Below are 20,175 nucleotides of genomic sequence, written 5' to 3'. Positions count from 1 at the left end.
ATAGGGCGGAAGTGAGGGCTTAAGTGGGCCGGTGCAGACTCGATGGGCCAAATGGCCTCCTTCTGCACTGTATGTTCTATGTCATGGATCTGGGAGTTGCATGTAGGCCAGGCTGGGTAAGGATGACTGATTTCCCTCACCTGGTGGACACTAGTGAACAGAATGGGTTTTCATGATAATCTGGTAGTTTCATGACATGAGCGTTTTATTCTAGAGTTTCTCAATGAATAGAAGTTGAATTGCCCCAGCTGCCATGGTGGGGTTTGAGCTTGTGTCTGCATTGGTCCAGGCCTCTGGATTATTGGCCTAGTAAGATTGCCACCAGTAACAATACCGTTCAGCTGACAGCTGTTCAGTGTGTGGGCCAAGCATTGATCCCAATTCTGCACTTTTCTCCCTGAGCTGAACTGGGGCAGTAGGCAGAGCTGCTACTTTTGAATTTGGTCTTGGAAGCCAGCTGTCTAAACTGTGCAGGCGCGATAGGTGTCAGGAAGCAGAAGAAGCCTGACCCCGCCTGAAACTCGTCCTGGCATCTGGAGCACCCGACCTGGAAAGGCCCACCCAGCGCCCGACACCTGAAGAAGGAAAGGAAGAAAATCAACGTTGGGGCCCGGCCCGGCCTAGTTGGAGGCCCGATCCCAGGAGCACCCGACCCGACCACTGATATTGGACCTGGCCACGTGAGCTGGCCCAACCCGACCCAGAAAGACCAAGTGATCCAAATGAAACATAATCATCCCCAAAGCAGAGAAGACGCCACACGAGAATCCAAACACACCAAAGGAAGATGAAACACGCGGAACCCCGGGACCCCACCAGAGCCCAGTACCTTTCCAGACAAAATCACTTAACTTCCACAATGTCAGGCTTCTCTTGCCAGATCCCGGCACCACTCGTTGACCTAGGAAATGAGGGAGAAGCCCCGGTCTGCAGGTGAGACTGAAACAACACGGTTTCAAGTCGCCTTCCCCCAGCATACTCCTAACAATGAAATGAAGACAAGCATCCAAGCAATCAAAAACAAGCTGGACAAGCTTAACGCTAGACTTACCTCTCCGAGGGAAGCGAGAGGCTGCTGTCTGCTCTGTTTCACAGAGACTCCTGCTTCACCGGACTGTGCCAAACAACCTATGGCTTCTCAATACACCGGATGGACTGCATGGCGCCATCGGGCAAAGCAAAGGGTTGGACAGCTTTCCCTCCTCATCAATTATGCTCAGACATTGCAATCCTGGTGAACTACTGCTCCCTGGACCTGGAATACCTGACTGTAAAGTGCCCGTCCGTACTACCTTCAGAGAAAGTTCACTTCTGCCATCATCACAGTGGTCTACATTGCACCCAAGCGCAAGAGAAACAGGCGCTTGATGAATTGTACACCACTAAATACAACCTGGATTCCGGAGTCTTTGTTCATCGTTGTCGGGGACTTCAACCTGGTCAACCTCAAAAGAGTGTCTTGCTGAAATTCCACCAACATATTTCCTTTCCCGATAGGGGCCCTAACATCCTTGACCACTGCTACACAACCATCGAGGGTGCCTACCGCTCCATCCCCTAGCTGCATTTCGGGAATCAGACAAGGCCCACAACGTGCCTCTGACTACCGACCGACGGCCCTGACATCTCTTATTATGAAGTGCTTTGAGTGGTTAGCCGTGCGACACATCAACTTCAGCCTTCCAGATTGCCTTGATCCACTGCAATTGGGGCAGGGGGAAACACACCTTTTTTCCACTTATGGTTTGGCATGATGTGGAATAAATTGCCGAAAGGAAAGCAGATTCAAAAGTAATTTTCAAATAGAGAATTGGTTGAATACTTGAAGGGGGAGTATTTACAGGGCTATGGGGAAAGGCAAGGGAGTGGTTAATTGGATTGTTCTCCCAAAGAGCTGGCGCAAGCACAATGGGCTGAATGGCCTCAATCTCTGCTGTGTCAATCTGTGATGTGCGAGTATGTAAGACTTATTGGTACAGTTACAGTGCTCAGTATAGCTGCTGTTTGTCTACCCATAGCACTATGTGCAGCAGGGTAGCATGGTGGTTAGCATAAATGCTTCACAGCTCCAGGGTCCCAGGTTCGATTCCCGGCTGGGTCACTGTCTGTGTGGAGTCTGCACGTCCTCCCCCTGTGTGCGTGGGTTTCCTCCGGGTGCTCCGGTTTCCTCCCACAGTCCAAAGATGTGTGGGTTAGGTGGATTGGCCATGCTAAAATTGCCCGTAGTGTCCTAATAAAAGTAAGGTTAAGGGGGGGTTGTTGGGTTACGGGTATAGGGTGGATACGTGGGTTTGAGTAGGGTGATCATGGCTCGGCACAACATTGAGGGCCGAAGGGCCTGTTCTGTGCTGTACTGTTCTATGTATGTGCTGGGCCAGTCACGGTGACGGTGTTCTTGGGCCTATCAAACACAATAGGCTCCACCATGCAAAGGCATAAATTAGGTTGAAACAATTGGACTTTTAGCTCTTGTATTACTGACTCCTCAGCCCTGGCAAACCGTCAGTGGGTGTGTGTGACGACTCTTTATTTTAATGCTGGGAATTACTAGATGTAATGTTCGTTGTGTTGCAGGTGAAATCTCAGGAAGTTTTCAGCACCTGGGTATCCAAGCTCTGCTATCATCGACTATTCCAGAAAGGTGATCCTGTTAAAGTTCCATATGGAGCAAACGGATATAACTTTTCCATCTCTCCAACGGCAGAATTCCTCTCAGCCAGTACCATTTTACCTCTGTGCAGCAAGGTATGTCACGGCATTGCAGGTGCAGGTCCATTACCTTGGGCGCGTTCACCTTCAGTTCTCATTGTGGTCTGGTTCCGAGAGCTTGGTCGTGGTCTAATGGGGGAAACCACGCTGTGGAGTCGTCTCTGCTTTGACCAAAGACATCCCAAGGTTGGGTGTGTTGTGTTGTGTTGATTTGGGGATGGGGGGGGGGGAACGATGGTAGTCCTCGAGGCCAAGGAGCTCCACTCGCTTGCCCTCCCTTCCCATCCACTCGATGGTGCCCAGTCTGTTTATTCTAATCCGAGCTTTCAGCCCCTCATTCTGTACACATAGCTGCAAATTTATTTGCAAACTGCTGGTTTCATAAGAGACGGGAGCAAGAATAGACCATTCACCCTCTCGAGCCCTGTAATTCAATATGATAATGACTGACTTTCTCCATTAACTTCATTGTCCTTCCTGATGTCTGTCAACCTCTGTTTTAAACACACTCGTCGACTGAGCACCCACAGTCCTTGCATGCAGCACGGTAGCATGGTGGTTAGCATAAATGCTTCACAGCTCCAGGGTCCCGGGTTCGATTCCCGGCTGGGTCACTGTCTGTGTGGAGTCTGCACGTCCTCCCCGTGTGTGCATGGGTTTCCTCCGGGTGCTCCGGTTTCCTCCCACAGTCCAAAGATGTGCGGGTTAGGTGGATTGGCCATGCTAAATTGCCCGTAGTGTCCTAAAAAGTAACGTTAAGGGGGGGGTTGTTGGGTTACGGGTATAGGGTGGATACGTGGGTTTGAGTAGGGTGATCATTGCTCGGCACAACATCGAGGGCTGAAGGGCCTGTTCTGTACTGTACTGTTCTCTCTGTGGGGAGTGAAGATTCCTTGGAATGAGGGAAAAGCCCCCCCCAGTTCAGTCCTAAACGACTGACTCCTTCTCCGCCGACTGTAATTCCTAGTTTGAGACTTGCCCAGTTTCAATTTGTCCATCGCTGCACAAACTCCCAACTGCATCTTCAGTTTCGATTCCTTCAGTGTTCCCTCACTGGCTCCCTGTGCAGCACCCCTCCACCTGTACCCTATCCTGTACAAGACCTAATTGTCCAAGGCCAGACTTTCATTAGGTTCTCAACGCATTGATTCTTCATTGATTTTACAAATCCTTCCATGGCCTCCCCACCTACAGACCCTCTGAAAAGTTTGCCAGCCTTGTGCCTCCTACTCCTCCAGCTGTGCAGCCCCCTTTCCCCACCAGTTCATTGCTGACAGAGGGAAATGCAGACGTTAGATTCTGAAACACACTTCATAAGTCCATTTGTATTGCTCCATGCCATTGAAAACCCGCATCTTCAATTAAACCTTTACATCCCAAGCACCTGCTCAGAAGTCTTTCTGTCTCCCACTTAATATTGCAAAGAGCTTTGCCTGTTTTCACAGCTTTAAAATTGGCGTCCCAATCTCTGGCTACAGTGGGGAGTTTGGTGAACCGAGCTCCCCGCTGTACAAAATGGGGCTATTTGCGACCTTGGCCGAGCGTTCCCCGTTGAGGCCCCTCGTGCAACGCAAGCCGCGTAGTATAGCCATGTGTTTCTCGGCACTGCGAGCGCTGGGAAACACACGGCTAAACGCGCTCGCCATGGGACTTTGCTCCCATGTGGTTGAATCGAGCCCAATCTCTGACTGCTGTCTCATTGTTCAGCCACAGAAGAGCGACGCTTTCAGTGGAGACATCTTTAAAGGAAATGGCCACCTTCCTTCGGTGTCTGCGGGTGGACAGGCAGTGATGGCACCGTGGTTGCAGCCATCAGAGGAATGGGACCAGTGTGCTAAAGGTAACTCCTTGTCGGCTATTTACATTTCAGTTTGCGTCAGATTCATAGGCGCATAAAATCTGTGCCTTTTGTCACAAAATCGAATACCAAAGCGGGAAACAATCCGTTAATTAGAATGCCCCTCATCGCTCAGTACTCTAGATTACAGCATAAAGCTGTTTGTTATATGACTCTCTGGGTTTTCACACAGTCTTGAGCGCTAAGTGACCACATTATGATGTGGGTTAGTCCCAGCTTCAGTTTCTGCTGCACTGGACTTTATTTTTTTTTAATAAATAAATTTAGAGTAGCCAATTCCTTTTTATTTTTCAATTAAGGGGTAATTTAGTGTGTCCAATCCACCTACCCTGCACACCTTTGGGTTGTGGGGGTGAGACCCACGCAGACACGAGGAGAGTGTGGAAACTCCACACGGACTGTGACCCGGGGCCCGGATCGAACCTGGGTCCTCGACGCCGTGAGGCAGCAGTGCTAACCACTGCGCCACCATGCCGCCCTAGCTGCTGCATTGGATAACATTGGAAATGGTGGCCCAGCTAACCTCTCCATTTGTGGAAGAGGAAGAACTTGTCACAGAATCCTCCTCCTGATGTCTGTCCACTAGCTCTTTTACTGGAAAGTGAACCCAGGTTGAGGACCCCGGAATGCGGTTGCTTTGATGCAGAGCTTAGGGCCCCGGAAGCTGAAGTCACAGTCACCAGTGGTGGAACAATTAAAATTGGTGTTGCTCGAGAACTCTGAATTAGAGACACGCAGATATGAAATGAAATGAAAATCGCTTATTGTCACGAGTAGACTTCAATGAAGTTACTGTGAAAAGCCCCTAGTCGCCACATTCCGGCGCCTGTCCGGGGAGGCTGGTACGGGAATCGAACCGTGCTGCTGGCCTGCTTGGTCTGCTTTATAAGCCAGCGATTTAGCCTTGTGAGCTAAACCAGCCCCTCCAGATATCTCGCAGGGTTCTTGGGTTGGAGGAGATTACAGAGATAGGGGGTTGTGAGGCTATGGAGGGATTTGAAAACTAGGATGAAATCACTTGGAAATGGGAAGCCAGCAGTCATATAAACCTACTTGACCATCGTCATTCTGCCTCTTCCCGGGAGGCGAGACGAGAAATGGAGGCGGAAGGAAAGGTAACGGGGGAAATTGTCAACTGCAATGCAGATTTTGATCTCGAAGAGGGTACACTGTTCTGCCAGAAAAAAACCCTTTCATCCCTTTGGGCTTCGACATAGTTTTGGAAAAAAGTGTTAATTTGCAGCATATTTTAACTTATTGGTGAATCTTGTGTATTCTGCTGTCTTTTAGATCTCAGTCAGTGTCAGTCGAACCTGGGAGAGCTCAATCAGCTCCTGCAGAAGCTGGAGGTAGTGGACAGGGTTCACTCAGCGCCTGTCATTGGCGATGTTCAGGTATGAGACGAACCGTACTGTGCAGACCCAACGTTCCACTTGGGAAAGCTGTGGGGATTAAGGATGTCTTACCTCCACTCCAGTTCAGTGGGTCCTGAGATGGGTGATGCGCAACCTGCAGGCTCTGCCACGTGCGGTGTAGGTGATGCTTGAAGAGTCGGGTAGATGAGTTTCTTGGAGTCTTGTGCGTTCCCTCCAACATCACAACTTTTGCCTTTGGGTGTTCCCGACAAAGTCTTTTGATGCGTTCAGTGCCTTCCTGGATGCACCATCCTCATTTTGGGTTGGTCACCAGCCAGGGATTCCCTTGAATCAGAGAACGGGAACAGGCTGAACTAGGTGCAAAGCGTAGGCACGTAGTTCCAGTACAGTGTGTGTCTCTTCGCCCTCCTGCTCCTCCTCCCTTTGGATAGTTTGCCAATCAGTGGATTTGGAGACGGCAAGGGAGAGGTGGGTTTGACTCTGAGGAGTAAGGCATGAGAGTGCCAATAGGTGGGATTAGGAAGGAACCAAAGGTTGGACGTTTGTGAAAGATTAGAATGGGATTTAAAGGGCAGCACGGTGGTGCAATGGTTAGCACTGCTGCCTCACAGCGCCCAGTACCTGGGTTCGATCCCGGCCCTGGGTCACTGTCCGTGTGGACTTTGCACATTCTCCCTGTGTTTGCGTGGGTCTCATCCCCACATCCCAAAGATTGTGGAAAAAAAAGAATTGGGTACTCTAAATTTTTTTTTTAAAGAACTGGATTTAAAAAGTAAAGCAGAGAAATGGAAGTTAAATGCCAGATGATTTTGGATAAGTGAGCAAAAATGCACAAGGCTGTTGGTGACGACGTGCAGTGATTATATAAAAAGTGCAAGCCAACAACACTCGAGGAGCTCAGCACCATCCAGGACAAAGCGGCCCACTTGATTGGCACCAACTCCCAACATCCCCCCCCCCCCACTGTCGCACAGTGGCATCAGTGTGCGCCATCTACAAGATGCACTGCAGCAACTCACCAAGGCTTCTTCAACAGCGCCTTCCAAACCTGCGACCTCTACCTCCACGAAGGACAAGGGCAGCAGATGCCCGGAACACCACCACCTGCATGTTCCCTTCTGAGCCACACGCCATCCTGACTTGGAAATATATCGCTGTTCTTCTCTGTCGCTCGGTCCAAATCCTGCGGCTCCCTCCCTAACAACACCGTGGGTGCAGTTACATAGAATTTACAGTGCAGAAGGAGGCCATTCGGCCCATCGAGTCTGCACCAGCTCTTGGAAAGAGCACCCTACCCAAGCTCATACCTCCACCCTATCCACCCGATCCCCATAACCCAGTAACCCCACCCAACACTAAGGGAAATTTGGACTCTTAAGGGCAATTTATCATGGCCAATCCACCTAACCTGTACATCTTTGGACTGTGGGAGGAAACCGGAGCACCCGGAGGAAACCCACGCGCACACGGGGCGAACGTGCAGACTCCACACAGACAGTGACCCAAGCCGGGATTCGAACCTGGGACCCTGGAGCTGTGAAGCATTTGTGCTATCCACAATGCTACCGTGCTGCCCACTATTTATTTATTTTTATTAACACCACTGGTTACACCCCAGGGACTGCAGCGGTTCAAGAAGGCAGCTGAACACCACCTTCTCGAGGGGCAATTAGGAATGGGCTTGCCAGCGACACCCACATTCCATGAAAGATTTTTTGAAAATAATTACTCCGATTTCTGTACTTGGTCTTTTCAGACAGGAAAAATGCCCGAGCAGTTAGAGGCTTAAAGACGTGATATCAAATTAACTTCCTCACGACTCCTCTCTGATTCACCTCTTACATAGGCGGCCGGTAGCACTGTGGTTAGCGCTGTTACTTCACAGCGCCAGGGTCCCGGCTTTTGTCACTGTCTGTGTGGAGTCTGCATGTTCTCCCCGTGTCTGCGTGGGTTTCCTACGGGTGCTCCGGTTTCCTCCCACAAGTCCCAAAAGACGTGCTGTTAGGTGAATTGGACATTCTGCATTCTCCCTCTGTGTATCCAAACAGGCGCGGGTATGTGGTGACGAGGGGATTTTCGCAGTAACTTCATTGCAGTGTTAATGTAAGCCAACTTGTGACAATAATACAGATTTTTTTTGAAGTGCTCTGTCTTGCACTAGGCTGTAAAGATAAGATGCTAGATCTGTACTGAAGTAGCTGATTCAACGATTGCAGAAGTCAGTGAAGATCTTACTGAATGGGGCAGCACGGTGGCGCAGTGGTTAGCACTGCAGTCTCACGCCGACCAGGTCCCAGGTTCAATCCCGGGTCTGGGTCACTGTCCATGTGGAGTTTGCACATTCTCCCTGTGTCTGCGTGGGTTTCGCTCCCACAACCCAAAGATGTGCAGAGTAGGTGGAATGAACATGCTAAATTGCCCCTTAATTGGAAAAAATGAATTGGGGACACTAAATTTATAAAAAAGAAAAAAAAAGATCTTGCTGAATGGGAGAGTTGGTTCGAGGAACCCGAATAGCTTACTCCTACTCCTATTTTAATATGATCTTAAAAAAGTGTGTTGAATTTCACCTTGGTGCCTTCAAGCAAGGGAGGAAGGTTGCCCGTAGATTCCTCTTCTAATCGCCCTCTGGGAGGTGTATATGTCCAGACGTTGGACGAGAGCAGGACTGGGTGGAACTGTGATGCCTGCCACAGCCTGAGAGTCTACTGAAACCCGGGTAAAAGGAATGGTCACCCTGTGAATCAGCGCCTCGGCAAGAGCCGGTGGCATTGGGAATGGAGGAGAGAAGGATATCATTTTTTTTTATAAAGTTGATAGAAAGAAACCCAAGCAAAGGAGAAACAACATTTCAGAGGAAATCTTGTGGCAACATTACAAAACCAGTGTGAGGAAATCAGGTTCACATGAAATACGAATAGAGCTCATGACGAGGCAGTTAACGCTAAATCTGAAGATGCAGCGACTCGCCTCACTGTTGGCTTCAGGTTCGTTAATAGGTTCGTCTATAAATTAGTTAAACCAGTTTACATTAGTTAAATTGCGTTGAAATTAAAAACAGGCAGTTTGTTTGTGATCCTGTGCTCGAATTATAATTAATTTATCATCAAGGGAGCACCTTTAATTCAGAGAGATGTGTATTTGCTTGGTTGTCAATCTGTAAGAGAGAGAAAGGGGAATCTTTTGTTAGTATGGGGAGAGTTTTAAGGCAGTTCTGAGCGAAAAATGCGAGATTCTTCCAAACTGTCAATTTTGCTGTTAATAGATAAGGAGTGTAAGAAAACGCGAGTTGTATCGAACTGTTTTAAATACTTAGGCAGCACAGAAGGGTGCCATTAGTTCATCATGGCTGCACCTTTTGCAATGTGTATAACAAGTGGAGATAGATGTAGAAGTTGGGAGTTCATAGTAAAGTCAATGGGGATGTACTTGGGGTGCATAGTGACAGAGGAACTCTCTTTGCTTACTCTAACATCAGCCGAAGGGAGTTGCTGCAACCTCTGAGGGAAATGATGTAATGGGGGCGGTGTTTCCACAACACTGGAACCTCGATCTCTGACCCTCCGGGTCTGAGCATTGCAGACCACCTGCCCTGTTGAACTTTAGTTTTGAGATAGTAGCAGACTGTTTAAAGGGTTTAAAAGCTGCAGATGGAAAGACCAGCCAAACGATCCCCGACCTGAGCCCCTCCAACTCGGCGCAAACCCCCTGCCCCCCCGCACCTATCATGAAGACCCCCACCCCGGCACCCTAGAGGCAATTGTCAGGATGGTACACACACCCCTTTGCCACCCCTTGAGCCGGCTAGATATTGGTTTCTCAGGACTTGCCCCAATTCATGCCAGCAGGACCTTGTCCACGTTGGCAGGGCAACTTGCCTGGCATGAAACCCGTTTTCTTTGCCTGGCACCTGATTCGCCGGGCCATTGGGATTCCTGCCGCTGGCTGGTATTCACAGATTCTCTCTCTCTCTCTCTCGCTCTCTCTCGCACTCTCTCGCTCTCTCTCGCACTCTCTCGCCCTCTGTCGCACTCTCTCGCTCTCTGTCGCACTCTCTCGCACTCTCTCTCTCTCTCTCTCTCTCTCTCTCTCTCTCCTCTCTCTCTCTCTCTCTCTCTCTTCCCCCCCCCCCCCCCCCCCAAAAATATATTTTGAGAATTCTGCCTGTGACAGGATGTGTTTGTGGTTTTACTGGCACGTTTTTTTAAAAAAAAAGTTGAAGAACATTGGCCTAGCATTGTGTGATCATTTGAAATAAACAACTTGTGTCGCAAGCTATCGCAGTTCCCAAAACTTAATGTTTACTGGAGTTCCCAACCTGAGTATGTTTTGATTTTAAAACACTGCTGTGGATATGTCAATCTTTTACATTAATCTTTTTATATTTTTGCTTTTTGAATTGCCCCAGGGTTTCCTTGCTGACAAACCAAAAAAGGAAAAACGTTCCTCTAAAATATGGTGCACCCAAAGCTTCGCAAAGGATGAGACCAAGGTAATGGGTCACTTGCCTGAAATATGGATTCTAGACCACTCTTCTCTGATTGATGTGTCCCTGAAGGTCTTATAGAATTTATAATTCCAATGTTCTTTTTTTAAATCTTTATTATTGTCACAAGTAGGCTTACATTAACACTGCAATTAAGTTACTGTGAAAATGCCCTAGTTGCCACACTCCGGCGCCTGCTCGGGTACACAGAGGGACAGTTCAGAATGTCCAATTCGCCTGACAGCACGTCTTTCGGGACTTGAGGGAGGAAACCGGAGCTCCCGGAGGAAACCCACACAGACACAGGGAGAATGTGCAGACTCCGCACAGACAGTGACCCGAGCCGGGAATCGAACCTGGGACCCTGGCATTGTGAAGCAACTGTGCTACCGTGCTGCCCTACTCTCACTTTCACAGAAGTCTTCATGTAAAATTTTGTAAGATAGTGTATAAGGACCCTATTTATGCTCGACCTTCACATTTGTGTTGAAAGTAGAGCAAGGTGGTCTTTTGTCTGTCAACATTCCCTTTCCTGACGTTTCCTCAGTAACTTAGTTGTGAATGAACTGCCCATTGTAATAGACATTCAGGAGTGTTCAAGGTTTGTGCTATCTTACTGGTGGTAATGAATAGGGTATTCGATCTAGCCTCAGGCTCCTAGGACTGTGTAGTACAGAAAACTCCAACTTGGTAGATGTATAGTTACAATCACTTGGTAGTACAGAACTTGAGTTACTGTTGAAAAGAGGGACATGTTGCTGAAGCTTTTCATCTTGCACTCATCAGGACAAGCACAAGAAAGCGAAAAAATTACAAATGATCACAATTTACTCTACAGGAAGAAAGAGGCTTCTGATTGGTTCGCAAGTTGGCTCTGGCTAAGGTGTTGCCATTGAAAAACAATAGAGTAACTATAAGCTGCCCAAACTCCCCGGGCATTCAAAGAAAGCGTAAGGCTTGAACGTATTGCTTTTGTCTATATGGAGTGGGACCCAGTGTATCAGTATACGTTAGAAGCCAAAGAGAGTTGCAGCAACTCTCTTCGTATGCCGCGTCTCGCACGTGTGAATGAACCACATTTCAAGCTTGACTGATCTTAAATTGGTTGTTAGTGTAGCTATTGGCGCACTCAGGATTGTTCCGCAAGTGTTGCCCAATCACGGATTTGCATCTAATACTTGCTGTCTTGGCCAATTTGAATCGACTGGCAAACCAACCAACATCATTTTCTCCTGTGGTATAAATTGTTGAGATTGTTTGAATTGTGATCTTCTTAAATTTATCCCAATGAGAGGACGGTGGGAAGCTTCAACAACATGTCTCTCTTTTCAGGCGTATTCCAGATGCACAGGAGGACTCTTGTGAGGACAATTTTCCTTCTATGGTTGAATGGGAGAATTTTAAAAGATATACAGTGGGATTCTCCGTCGGCGGGATTCTCCGCTTCGCCAGCAGCACACCCATGCCCGCGGGTTTCCCGATGGTGTGGGCTGGCCGCAATGGGAAACCCCATGGGCCGGCTGCCGGAATGGCGGAGCCACAGCCGGCAGGGAGCGCGCATGGCGGACAATGGGGCTGGCGGGATGGAGAATCCCGCCCATACAGAGTAGACAACTCCAGTTGAGATCCCACATTCATATGGATATGATGGCCGGAGAAGCCTCTTGCTTGGGCTAAAAATGTTCCACGATTCGAAGAATGAACAATTTGGAGATTGAATTATAAAAACCACATGTAGCATCTTTCACAACCTCGGGATGTTCCAAGTACTTTTGAAGTGAAGTAACTTGTAATGTGAGGGGTGCAGTGACCATTTTGTGCACAGGTAATTGCAGCAGGTCAAATAACAATGTGAAAATGGCTAGTAATCTGCTTAGTTTTTAGTGATGACATTAGAAATAGGAGCAGGAGTAGACCAAATGGCCCCTCGTGCCTGCTCCGCCTTGCGATATGATCATGCGGATATCAACTCCAGGTTACCATCTCCCTTGAGATCTTCCGGTCAAGCTGCGCCGGAAAAGTATCTCACCGCGACGCAGTGTGGCCTTGTGCAGCTGGGAGACCCCGCTCCCGGGATCTATCCGGCTTGCAACGACTCACGGGATTCAACGCAATCTTGCAAACGTTGCCAGGGGATTCCCGCCCGCAATGGGCAGGATCAGTTTTTGGCAAATCTGTATATTAGAGCGAGGCAGTAAGCCACACTCTAATGTGCAGATTCCTGAGGTACCCGAGGCTTTGAGATTCAGTCCCTTCTCCTCGGGGATCTCGGGCGAGCGCCATTTGGTACTGGTACCCACCAATGGGGACCAGACGGAACGGCACTCGTGGGTGCCTCCAAGGGGATCGGAGGCACCCAGCTCCATTCCCCTTGGGCAGGGTGGTTTCCTACTATTGCTGGTGCCACCTCGGCACCTTGGCAGTGCCAGCCTGGCACTGCCAAGCTGGCATTTTTTGTGCGCGATGGGGTTGCCTGGTGTAGGTGTTGTGTGGGGCCGGGGTACCCTCCCATGTTTTGTTCGGGCTGGGGGTGGTTGGGGATTTTTTTTTCTGTGGGCCTCGGAAATCGGGACACCATACAACGGGGAGTTCCAGTGAGCGGATGTCTCCATAGTAAAAAACAGGGCTATGTACAGCCTTGGCTGCGCATTCCTTGTTTAGGCCCCTTATTCAAAGCGAGTCCTGTTAATAGACATGTGTTTCTCGGCACTGCAGGTGCCTGGAAACATGCGGCTAAATGCGCTTGGAGGTTGAAGGGGGACCTGATAGAGGTCTACAAAACTATGAGGGGCATAGACGGGGTGGATAGTCAGAGACTTTTTCCCAGGGTAGAGGGGTCAATTACTAGGGTGCATAGGCTTAAGGTGCGAGGGGCAAGGTTTAGAGGAGATGTACGAGGCAAGTTTTTTACACAGAGGGTAGTGGGTGCCTGGAACTCGCTGCCGGAGGAGGTGGTGGAAGCAGGTACGATAGTGACATTTAAGGGGCATCTTGACAAATACATGAATAGGATGGGAATAGAGGGATACGGACCCCGGAAGAGTAGAAGATTTTAGTTTAGACAGACAGCATGGTCGGCGCAGGCTTGGAGGGCCGAAGGGCCTGTTCTTGTGCTGTACTTTTCTTTGTTCTTTGCTTGCTCGGGAACTTTGTTCTCTTTTGGGAAGATCACGTCCTAATAAACACTATATGCCAGCACAAAGTTCCATGGGTGACAGCAAAGCTGAACCCAAAGTTCTCATCTGAAGGACAGCACCTCTTGACTGTGCAGTGCATTCGTAGTACTGCATTGGTGTGTCAGCTTGGATGTTCAGCTCAAGTCTCTGGAGATATTCCATTTGAAGCTGTGTCTTGAGAACAGGGAAGAAAATTGGGGGGGAAAACACTTGTTTACTTTGTTGGCCATTGATGTGCATTTGCATGCAGTCTACAAGTTCAAAAATAAGCAGTTCACAACAGAAGTAAAGTTTGAAATGCGAAGTTGCAAGAGCAGAAGAGAAGTTGCATTGTTCTTTGTTTGGTATCCAATCATGCAAGTTCAACTTGACTCATCCATTTCAAATGTTCTGAGTCATGTCCTGCTGTGCTTTCAATAAATCAAGTTCATGACTTTGCATTGTTTCCAAGATGTCGCAAGATTGAATTCACCCTGTGTGATATTAAGAACTCTCATGCGGCATGTTCTTATGAGATTCCTCAGCTATTTCTAGAACTAATCTACTTATTTTAAATGCGTTTTTTCAGAATGTCCTTCATTCAAAAACAAACGAACAAATTTTGTGCAGACCCATTGTTGTGTTGAGACAATGGCTCTCGGTTTGATTTCAGTCTGCATGTTAGAACTTGAGGAAAGGAATGGTCATCTCGGTATGATCACACATAATGGGTTCTTTGTGCTCATTGCTGTAATGTGCAATTCCCCGGAGTGGCAATCCATTGAATGTTTTTACAGAGGAATTTAACCATAATGTCGCCCATGTGGTACAGTGCTCACACTGTTCTGTGACAGAAGGTTGCAGGTTCAACCCCACGCCAGAACTTCACATAATCTAGACTAACACGTGCATGCAGTCTAACAGAGCGAGTCTGACATTGTTGGTGGTGCCGTCTTTCCAATTGGATATTGAATTGACGCCCAGTCTGCCAGGGTAGGTGGCCATAAAAGGCATGGCAGTATTTTGAGGATGATTTTTCTGGTTTCCAAACCAGAATCCATGGCTTAATCTGCACCATTTGAGCAAATTATCTGGGGACTGGTGTTAGCAGAATCTTGCTGTATTCAAAACCTGCCACTGAATTTACCTATTCTGCAACAGTGATTAGGTTCCAAAAGGAACTCATTGTAGAGTCAGCTTTTGTCAATTTTCGTGTCAATTTTCTTATCTCTCCACTTCACAGTTACTTTTTCGATACCCCCAGTGTTTTCCTAGGTAAACATTTGCTTTTCTCAGTGATATGCTTTTATAAAATAAATTTAGAGTACCCAATTATTTTTTTCCCAATTAAGGGGCAATTTAGCGTGGCCAATCCACCTAGCCTGCACACCCTTTGGGTTGTGAGGGCGAAACCCATGCAAACACGGGAAGAATGTGCAAACTCCACACGGACAGTGACCCAGAGCCGGGATCAAACCTGGGACCTCGGTGCCATGAGGCAGCAATGCCTCACTGCGCCACCGTGCTGCCCACAAACTACATCTGAAGCGACAATGGTCCCATTAGCTCAAAGTCCCCTTTTAAGCACACAAGACAACTGTGGGGAAATACACTCTGCATTCTGAACCCAAAGTAAATGTTTGTGGATATCTCCTCAGAATTCCCGAGGTGATTGTCACGTGAGGGTTTCCAAACTCCACTCGCAAAAACACGCTTTAAAATTTTCTTCCATAAATATGCTTTCCCTTAGCGGCTTGCATTCCAAAATCCAGACCAGGTTTCCCAAATCACATATTTAAACAAAGCTCCAACTCCACTTTTAGCATTGAATCCAGTTTAGGACTTTACACCACTCCCTTTTAGGTTCCCTTTTTATTAACTGCTTTTACAGAAACACCGACATCCAGTCACCGATTTCCATAGTTATTTCATCTCCCGTTCCACAGGCTGTAATAAAATCTCAAACCTGAAAATCGCTTCAGATATCTTTCTGGTGTCTCAGCCTTCTTCTCAGTTCTGTCTGTCTTAACTGGAGAGCGCTCTATTTTAGTACCTTTTAATTACAGACTTCTTGGAAACGTCTCTGCATTTCTCTAGTTTCCTTAACTAGCTGCTGTTCAAATCTCTGCACTTGTTTCTTTAACCATTACTCCATGTATGGCTTTTCCTCTCGCAAAGCTGAGCAAGATGTTCCCTCTCTAGCGTCGAAACCCACTGCTAGCAGAGCTGCGGGAGCTGCTTTCTCTCTCTCTCTCTCTCTCTCTCTCTCTCTTTCTCTACCTCTCTCCAACTGTCCACAAACTAGCTAAACTAAAACCTAAAAACTTCTGTACCTTACAATGCCCCTGTTGCTAAGCAACGCCCTCATGCTTATGCATGTTATTTATTATTCATGCTGTAGCCCTCTAAGCACAATAGAAACACAGTTGGAACTTATCCAACACTGTCACATACAAAAATCTTTGTCTGGCATGAATCTAACTATAACTCAGGCGCAGAAACATTAAACTAAACACACTTAAAACGATTCCTTCTTTCTAATGTTTACGAATGCAAATTTAATTCCATTAAAATTAACTTTGTTTTCATAACATTTTTGAGTGGCGATTGGAAACCATATATACTGTATTATATTAAGAATTTATTTTTTTATTGTATTAAGAATTTACTTTTTCCACACCAGGCTGCCTCCGATGTCATGCGTTCTGCGAAGTTACATGTATCCACGCCCAGCTTGCCGGACAGCCTGGACTTGAAAAGTGTCTCCGTCCCCCTTACCGTAAAAGAAGATTACTTTCAGCTGCAGCAGGACTTCTGTTCTGTATCGCAGACAGGTAACGATGAGGGTGCTTGTACGGGTTTAGCCTTGAGAAAAGGACAGCACGGGTTCACCAGTGCGTTACCAAGATTTCAAGGGATAAATTGTGAAGCCAGGTGGAAATAAAATTGCCTTATGTCCCCTTCAAATTAAAGAGTTGAGGCATAATCAAAGTACCATATTTAAAATGATTTAAGGGTTTTGATAAGATGGGCATGGAGAAACTATTTCCTTTGGTGTAGGATACCAGAAAATTAGGGTTTATCTTGGCAATCGGCCATTCAGAAATCAGGAAATTCACAGAGTAGTGGAAAGCTCAAACTCTATCCCCTAAAGTCAATTGAAAGTTTCAGGACTGACATTGATATATCTTTGTTAAGAGGGGTCTGGAACAAAAGAGTAAATGGGGAGGCGATGTCGTAATGGTATTGTCACTGGACTAGTAATCCAGAGACCCAGGGTAATGCCCTGGAGATGTAGGTTCGAATCCTGTCACGGCAGATGGTGAAATTTGAATTCAATAGCATATCTGGAATTAAGAGCCGAATGATGAACATTGTCGAATGTCGTAAAACCCCATCTGGTTCACTAACGGCTCCGAGGGAAGGAAATCTGCCGTCTTTACCTGGTCTGGCTTTTGCGTGACTCAGGAGCTACAACAATGTGGTTGACTTTTAACTGCTCTCTGAAATGGTCCACCAAGCCACTCAGATCAAGGACAATTTGCGATGGGCAATAAATGCCAACGACGACCACATCCCATGAATGAATTAAAAATGGAGGTGAGATACAGGTTGGACATGATTGAACGGTAGAACAGGCTCCGGGGCCTAAGTAAGTTTGCAAAGAAGAGCCCTTCACAGATGCTAAATGCAATGAGTGGGGAATGGAATAGCCACAGGACTGTTGACAGTTGACGCCAACTGGCAGTTGTGCTGTGGTTGATGTCTTCAACATATTATCTATGACATCCAATCTTGTATCAGATACACTTCCTGCCCTCCAGCCTTGCTGCCTGATATCATAATTCTGACACGGCTATTCGTGTCAGGCACCTTCTAGTTAAAAATGACTATGTTAGAGCTACCCGCCTTTCTGTCCACCCTCAATCCACCTTATTCCACCTTGGTTGCAAACAGTATATGCGGCTGGGGAAGGTGGAAGGAAGGCAACCATTCCGGTAGGTTTCAAAATGGGGAAAAAGGTGGAGAGGAAGGGGAGTTACCTTTTTTAGAGTGGGGGGCCTCTATGCCATGGGGGGCCACCCACCCCTCTTAACGTAATGACAAAGTAGGCTCGAGGGACTATCACACCCCCAAGATAGAACCCCCACCTTTGTGTCTCCCTGCCCCTCCCACTACACTCCTTCGCCATCCCGTCTTGCTGGGGTCCCCAAACCTTGTCCAACCAAAATACCCCCATTTACTTTCAAGTCCAGTATCCCTGTTCTTTCTCCCTGCCCAGATTAGCATAGTCCCCAATGGCCATTACTTCTGGGGCTAAAGAGCTGTCAGCCAATCAGATTGTCCAGCATCTCTCGAGGGTCTGGGACTTCCTGGTCCCTGTGGGGCATGAGACCCACTCTCAAACTGAGGGGTGGCCTGAATTACTCCATAAAATTCACACGCCTGCTGTCACAACCCACTAAAGCATCTCTGCCCTATGAAAGAATTTCTGAATATTGTCCCACATCATTGGCCACCGTGTCTTTAAAAAAGAAAAAAAACACTGTATTTAACATACTGATCCCAAGCATTCACAGGAAATTAATACCACCTTGTAGAAAAACACTGTGACATTAGGTTAGGTAGATTGGCCACGGTAAATTGCCCTTCGTGTCCAAAAAAGGTTAGGTGGGGGTACTGGCTTACGGGGATGGGGTAGAGGCATGGGCTTAGGTGGGGTGCTCTTTCCAAGGGCTGGTGCAGACTCTATGGGCCGAATGGCCTCCTTCTGCACTGTAAATTCTGTGATTAGTTAAACTGGGAACCATTCCAAAGAGTCAAATCCAAAGCTAGAAGACAAGCCCAACTGAGATGCGCTATCTTGTCATTTTCCTTTCCTATTCCAACAATTCTAATTCTGTGTTACTCTAATATTGGGACTGGGTTAGTTCAAAATGTATTTAACTCTGCCCATTCCCTTTAGGTGTAATTTTTATGAGAAGTGCGGGTTCCATAGTGTTTCGGAGCTGACCATCCTCGATGGAACTGGCAGTGCAATGCAGTGCCCGCTCTCCTCACTAGGTCAGAGAGCAATAAGGCTTGGGATAACCCCTGTAATTCATTACTTAGAGTTCCTCATCTTAGCCAACTGTGTGTGTGTTGTTTTGGGGGGGGGGGGGGGGGGGGGGGGGGGGGGGGGGGGGGGGGGGGGGGGGGGGGTGGTTTGGAAGGAACCTACAATGAAAGATGGCTATGTCCTCCAAGTAAGCGAAACCATTCTTTTAAAAATTCATTCATGGGATGTGGATGTTGCTGGCTAGACGAGCATTTATTGGCCATCCCTAATTGCTCTTGAGAAGGTGGTGGTGTGCTGCCTTGTTGAACCGCTGCAGTCCATGGGGTGTAGATACACCCACAGTGCTGTTTGGGAGGGAGTTCCAGTAACTTGGCCCATTAACATTGAAGGAAGGCCACCGCGTCAGGATGGTGTGTGACTTGGGGATTTCCCAGCTGGTGGTGGTCCCATGTGCCTGCTGCCCTCATGGGTTTGCAAGGTGCTGTCTAAGGAACCTTGGTGAGCTGCTGCAGTGCATCTTGTAGATGGTGTACACAGCTGTCATTGGGTATCAATGGTGGAGGGAACGAATATTTGTGGATTGGGTGCTAATCAAGTAAGCTGATTTGTCCTGGATGCTGAAAAAAAAATGAAAAATCGCTTATTGTCACGAGTAGGCTTCAATAAAGTTACTGTGAAAAGCCCCTAGTCGCCACATTCCGGCACCTGTCCGGGGAGGCTGGTACGGGAATCGAACCGTGCTGCTGGCCTGCTTGTTTTGCTTTAAAAGCCAGCGATTTAGCCCAGTGATCTAAACCAGCCCCTGCTGTCAAACTTCTTGAGTGTTTTTGGAGCTGCATTCATCGAGGCAAGTGAAGACTACTCCATCACTTCTGGCTTGTGCCTTGTAGATGGTGGACAGGCTTTGGGGAATCAAGGGGTGAGTTAATCGCCACAGGATTCCTAACCCCTGTCTTGCTCTTGTACCACAGTATTTATATGGCTAGTCTAGTTCCGTTTCTAATCAATGGTAACCCCCAGGATGTCCATAGAGGAAGATTCAGCGATAGTAATGTCATTGATTGTCAAAGAGTAATAGTCATTACCCAGCACTTGTGTGACGCGAATGTTACTTGCCACTTGTCAGTCCAAGCCTGGATATTGTCCAGGTCTTGCTGCATTTGGAGGAGTCACAAATGATGCTGAACATTGTGCAGCCATCAGTGATCATCTGCACTTCTATGATGGGAGGAATGTCATTGATGAAGCAGCTGAAGATGGTTGGACCTTGGGCACTACCCTGGGGAACTCCTGCAGTGATGTCCTGGAGTTAAGATGATTGACCTCCAACCACCACAACCATTTTCCTTTGTGTTAGGTATGACTCCAACCAGCGGAGAGTTTCCCCCCTGATTCCCATTTTTTTTGCTTGTGCTCCTTGATGCCATACACAGTCAAATGGTGCCTTGATGTCACATAGCCTAACCTCTTGAATTTAGCTCTTTTGTCCATGTTTGAACCAAGTCTATAATGAGGGCAAGAGCTGGTGGAAC

At 47.6% G+C, this 20,175-nt stretch overlaps 1 protein-coding gene across 5 annotated transcripts in view; it reads left to right on the top strand.

Moving 5' to 3' along the window:
• osbpl7 (oxysterol binding protein-like 7) overlaps positions 1–20,175 on the top strand; it is a 99,936-nt gene that overhangs the window by 41,778 nt on the left and 37,983 nt on the right. For all 5 annotated transcript variants that reach the window (XM_038778457.1, XM_038778454.1, XM_038778451.1 and 2 more), the window contains exons 6-10: positions 2,575–2,745; positions 4,417–4,549; positions 5,858–5,961; positions 10,352–10,435; positions 16,268–16,418. In XM_038778457.1, coding sequence (XP_038634385.1) covers positions 2,575–2,745; positions 4,417–4,549; positions 5,858–5,961; positions 10,352–10,435; positions 16,268–16,418 — 643 coding nt within the window. The remainder of the gene's footprint in view (positions 1–2,574; positions 2,746–4,416; positions 4,550–5,857; positions 5,962–10,351; positions 10,436–16,267; positions 16,419–20,175) is intronic.

This window comes from Scyliorhinus canicula, chromosome 19 (assembly GCF_902713615.1).
Source record: "Scyliorhinus canicula chromosome 19, sScyCan1.1, whole genome shotgun sequence".
NCBI lineage: Eukaryota > Metazoa > Chordata > Chondrichthyes > Carcharhiniformes > Scyliorhinidae > Scyliorhinus > Scyliorhinus canicula.
Note: the sequence above shows the minus strand (reverse complement) of the source record. Positions and strands in the feature narration are given on the sequence as shown.